The 6,000-nt window shown below is 30.2% G+C and overlaps 1 protein-coding gene across 1 annotated transcript in view; it reads right to left on the reverse strand.

Moving 5' to 3' along the window:
• MS3_00010310 (uncharacterized protein) overlaps nt 1-4,481 on the reverse strand; it is a gene marked incomplete at both ends in the record, with an annotated part of 87,450 nt that extends 82,969 nt beyond the window's left edge. The window contains 3 exons of the mRNA XM_051218670.1: nt 2,375-2,495; nt 3,513-3,926; nt 4,475-4,481. Of these exons, the coding sequence (XP_051070515.1) occupies nt 2,375-2,495; nt 3,513-3,926; nt 4,475-4,481 (542 nt within the window). The remainder of the gene's footprint in view (nt 1-2,374; nt 2,496-3,512; nt 3,927-4,474) is intronic.
• Nucleotides 4,482-6,000: the final 1,519 nt, after the last annotated feature.

Raw genomic sequence — 6,000 nt, forward strand, 5'->3', positions numbered from 1 at the left:
ATGAATGTACCTACATCTTTGGAATTATTTACATAAGAAAAAATGGAGTATCATTTTAGTGACCAGTAATACACTTGAATTTTAGTTGGTTTTCATAATAACTTAAAATGTCACTACGCTTTCTATTGTGCCTTTTATTCATTAAATACTCAATCAGATATTTTTTATGAATTAAATGATTTAACTGGACAACTATGTACTTTTCTTTCAAACCAATATCATCATAAATAATAAATATACTGTAATTTGTAAAAGATTATTGTTAATAATCAAAGCCAATGAGGGTTAGTCAATTACTTAAAATCTGATAAACCGTTTTTAACAAACTGCACAAATTTGTTTTAAACTTTAGAGAAAAAAACTTACAATTAATAGTTGAATTCATGAGTTGATTAAAGCTAGACCACCGTGGAAAACCTGAGAGCATTAGACGGCTATTTCGTCCTAGTATGGGACTCTTCAGCACTTGTTTAAATGTTTTATTCAGACCGATAACTTTGATACATCTTTACAGTATTACTTTGTATTTACATCTATAGACGATTCTTAATATGAACTCTTTTAGTAAAATTATTCATAAATGAAAGCAGTTTCGAACTAGTTTACTAAAATTTACATACACAGGAATTGCATATTTGTTTCTATATCCAATGGTTTATCTTGTTAAACTGATATAATTCAGTAGCTTAGTGTCTTACAAAACAAAAAGAACAGTAAAGTAATTTTTTATTCTTTCCATTACTAATGTTTATACGTTACTATGAGATTCTTAAGATGGTGAACTATTCACTTATAATATAAGATTTTCAGACTACTTACTATGTAATCTTTCTTTCTAATATACAATTCTTCGTAATTGTTAAGCTCTTTTATCAGAGAATAATATTGTATCGGTGTTCAATAATAGACAGTCTATAACTCTTATGTACACTTTTCTTTCTTCTGTGAGTTGTTACAACGTGAAGAGTGACTTGTATATAAAGTAAATATTTTATTAAAAATTATCATCACCTATTCACTATGAAAAAATTAGATTTAAGCCTCTGAAGAAGAATTAAAAAGGTAATCATATGAGTTGATGAAATTCTAATGAAGAAACGACCTTTTACTTATCGCGCTGATGGTAAATATTTTGAGCTTCTCCTACCAAAAGAAAGTCTTTCAAGAGACTAATTTGATGAATTGATCTAAACAGATTCTTCTTAAAGAGATTACTCACAACATGAGTAGCTTGAAGATAATATCTGTGATATAAGATGATATAAGATGTTTCCGGTTGCAATCCCATATGGACAATCAGTTCAACTTAAGATTCAAACTACCTTCTAACGCGTAAACTCAGTAGTTATTAAAACTTAAGTGTGTGACCTTCAGTTACTTAAATTCAGCCATCTGAGACTATGCAAAATGCACTCTGAGATCCAATTACTTAAAACCAGTTACCACATTACAACCTGAATAGTTGAATTTAATCATTATTAAAGATTAAACATGAAATTAACTATTGCACAAGACCAACGTGCATAAACGAGTGTAATTAATCATAGGAGATGGAATATTTACAGACAACTGGGTGAGATGTTCAACAGGGGATATACAAGTGAACACCACTTTTACATCACACAGTCTACGTTTTCGAATTCGACCGAGGTTTTTATCCTTGTATAGTCATCACTTCCATAGTAACTGTACTCTGTACTGACTAAGCTCGTCCCAACTGGCCTACTAACTTTCTCATTATACATAAAAAGGCTGAGTGTAAAGCTACAAACTAATGACATGTATTTTGACAAATCTTGTCAAAATATAGTAGCAATCTACAAAAGTATTTGCATTGTTTCAATAACCAAAAGTATCAGCCTAGTCGTCTATATTGTTATTATGCAACCCAATTGATTAATCTTAATAACGTCCACTGAACGAGTACTTATATTTATATCAATGAAATTTAAACCCTCTACATTCAAATATTTGATTGTTGAACACTCGAAAGATACATCACTGTTCACTCCTTCTAATCTTCTAATATTATTTAAAATCGAGGAAATCAGTATTCTTGCTTATGACAATGGTAAATTTAGGAATTCTAATGTATATGATAAAAATACATTTGTGAAATGGTCATTTGACAGATAATTACTGTTCGTTGTTAATTATTTGTTAAGTATTTCCTCCCCTATCATTATTACTTATTAGTCTGATAAAAAATAACAACTTGTTTAATGTATTATCCAGAGTAGTTTTTAATAGTATGTGCTTCCAATGGTTTCAACATCTCTTTTAAAAGCAGTGACAAGCCTTATTATCTGATGCTTTTCACTTTCCTGCTTTCCAAACACCAATATATTTTAATGAAACTTTATTTTTCACTTACCTTGCATTAAATACACATTCAAAGACTGCTATTCCTGGTTGGTCATCTTTTAAAGTAAGTGACACATCTTTTGGAGGTAAGACAAGATCTAAAGAATTGGTGGCCATATTTTCAGGTGGATCTGTTAAACAAAATTTTATTGAAGCACGTAGTTAAATTAACAAAATGACAATGAACGGTCTTTAAATTACTAAAGTTCATATATTAGGTAATTTTCATAAAATATAGCAAAAATCTTCCATCTGTCTCATGATAAACCGTAATAAAATAATGAATTAAGAATCAACTAACCATTTCTGAAGGCAGTCTCCCTAAAAGATAAGAAACTGACAAATTTAAGTAGTTTCATTTCCAACTCATTATGTAAACCTTTCAATGTCATACTGGAACTGTTAAGCATTTCTGATGGAATATAGATGTTAAGTCCTAAAGTATTCTCACAATAAGTTCATAAATTATCCGCTTTTTGTTATATATGAACCATCAATGTTCTGTAAAATGAAAATTTTAACCTAAGCACATCAGTTTCTTTTCAACGGTTATTTTCAAAATATACAAAGAAGAAATAATATCTTGCATGAGGTGAATATCCTGGAAAAGAAGAGTATCATTTCGTGATTTTGTACACACTATTGAAACTAACAATTGCGATGAAATAAGTCAGCTTCTTGCAAATAAACCTGAAATACCTCCAATATTGAAACACGGTAAAATGCAACATTGAAGTTTAACACTCGGTAAACATATTTTTCTTAACTTCGAAATTATTCCCGGCTTTTTATCGCTGATCTTAAAAATGTCATAAACTATTTATATAATCTGCCCCGTTGATTGTGAAAATTCAGAAGCTCAAGATGACTTCAAGTTTACTAACAAACAAAATATTTACAAACTAACTAAATTGATAGAGCAGTATTGTTAGTAGGCCTCAAGACAGTTATGTCCCAAAGTGGGCAAGAATATTTCAAACGCTGTTTTCTACCTCAAGTTTGCATACGCTGACACATTAAGAAATTTTGAATAATATCTTCATTATAGTTTATCAGCGTTGCGGATTACACAGTAGTTTTATCATAAACTTTCACATACATAAATGATTTAACATTAATATTTATAGGTCAAAATTATTGTTACTTACCTTTAACTTGGATTATATGTGCCTGACTGAATACTTCACTATTTGCTCTTCCGTAGCCATTGATCAGTCGTGCTCTAATCACTTTTGAATCCATTTCTTTATCAATATTAAGCAATACTATAGCTTGTTCCAACTGACTAACAAAAATATTCAATGTACTAGGTATTGGGGCATTGTTTATAGTCCATATAGCTTGTGGGAACGGTACTGCTTGTAAATAATATGAAGGAGATAAAGCTTTGTTTGTTTTGTTTGCTGGGTTGAATACTGATTTCCACAATCCATTTCGTCTTTCCAGTTGAAATGGCTGCTTTCGTTTATCTTGATGTAGTGAACCAGGCCAAATTATAACAGCTTGATCTAGAGTTACTTCAATAAATGAACGCGCCTTGGTTTTAGATGGTGGATCAAGATCTGTTGAGATAAAAATTAAAAAATAGTAGTAATCTAATATCAAACGGAATTGACTTCCTAATAAAACAACTACACTACTTGTAACCCATAAGTAATAACCTTCTCAAGTCTTAATTTCAAAATCATTTGAAAATTCGGACATTATTCATCGAGATTACAATTTACTACCAATTAGTAAATAATAATTAAGAACACTAGTGAGTGGCCTTCAAACAATTATGTAAGAAATCATTTTTTAATGATCCTTGACTATTTGGTTCAGATAGTTTGATAATTAAGCTTTGATCGTCTTTAAATACAGTACCATTAAAAATGACTCTGGAAATGTTAGTGTTAGAACTTTTCCACCATTAAATAATAAATTTCTTCAGTCAAAGATGAAACTCGACAGGGTTTTTATGATATATATGCTGTCACCATCTGTATGTTTATTTTAATTGCCTTTCTTAAATATTTGAAGACATTTCCAGTTTCGTTCTACCCTTTCTACATCAAGTTTGTTTATGGTTTGGTCATAAGAGGTGCAAGCTCAATAATATATAACAAACCTTTCATCAGAAATTCGATTGCTGCTTTCTTAGGTCGACAACAATAATAGTTTTCTTTAAAAGTATTACAAAATCGTGTATGATTTTACTCGGATAAGAAGATACATGTGTTCACTTTACAATATCCGTTTCAATAATCTTTTCATAGAAAAATGAAACAATCATTATAAGCTATCAATTTACCGATCTAAATTAGAAAAGAGACATTTATGGTTCGTTTGCAGGTTTTCATGAGAAATACTTTGAATTTTATTTGAGTACACGCCTAACACTAGAAGTTATCTGAGAACAAGACTATCCTGGATAATCAGTCGCATTTCAAACATTAACATGCTAATTGCTCAAATCTTTACATTGGGAATATTGAAAATCGTACTACAGCTGATGTTCAACCTTTTTAAATAGATTGGTGATATTTGCATATTTTGAGCGGAACAAACCACTTTACTGGTATAACATGGAACTAAACACTGATCAACAAAATATAATAAGTTAAAACCCAAAGCTAATAATGCCAAGAATTTGATTTCTTCTGCTATTGATAAACAAGATTTTTATTCCATCCCTAACACAGAATGTCTATGATAAAATCTAGTTTGTGATGTATCTTATTATCTCCTGGAGTCATTTAGTTTCAGTCCCAAAAGAACATTAAATAAAGTGACATTTAAACTATAAACGAAGAACAGTTTCTTAAAATCAATAAGTTTGTACGTACAAGGTGGTAATAAACCACTAAGTTGGCCATTATTATTCTTGACTACAACCAAAAAAATCGTCAAGATGGCCGAAATCAATTACTGTTGTTCCTCTGAGGAACGTCAGTAAAGAAACCAAAAACGTAAGTCATTTTACTTCATACAAATAGAATTCACTAATAAAAAGCGTCATGTGAACAAAAGGTTTGAAGTAATAGTAATAAAAACATATCAATAAAACTCAATAAAATGTTGAAAGGTTTCAGCACAGTGACAAAACAAGAGTCTACTTCGGCTACTGTTATAAGCTCTAGTTAGAATTACATATGGTCTTCGACAACGAATATAATCTGTCCAGAAATCTTATCAATGTATTCCGCAGATACATGTACAGCTGAAAATAACAACAGATAACTCCCCTTATATTCCTGAGCATAGTAATAAAAGATATTTCGTCGGTCAGTGTTTTCAGTTAGTTATTCATGAGAAATCACATTTTTTATAGACATCTATTGTAAAACTGGAGTTAATCTTAAACTGAGAATTAGGTTTCTTTGTCAGAATTTGTTATTGAAGGCGATATACATGTACGTACTTTTAAAACTAGACCTACTTTATAACCTGAAATATGGTTATCCACAAAAAACTAATGCGCCTTATTCAAAATAATGTGACTGCATGGCTACTTTGAGTATAGCTTCTGCTTTTTATAAATACAATATTCACTTTATTCATAAAGTAAAGGTCGGAAGGAAACATCGGCGACAATTTGAATATGATTGACAGTTATTTAAATATCACCAAACTTTGTTGTTACTCAAGATGTTG

The sequence above is a fragment of the Schistosoma haematobium genome, chromosome ZW (genome assembly GCF_000699445.3).
Source record: "Schistosoma haematobium chromosome ZW, whole genome shotgun sequence".
Lineage (NCBI taxonomy): Eukaryota > Metazoa > Platyhelminthes > Trematoda > Strigeidida > Schistosomatidae > Schistosoma > Schistosoma haematobium.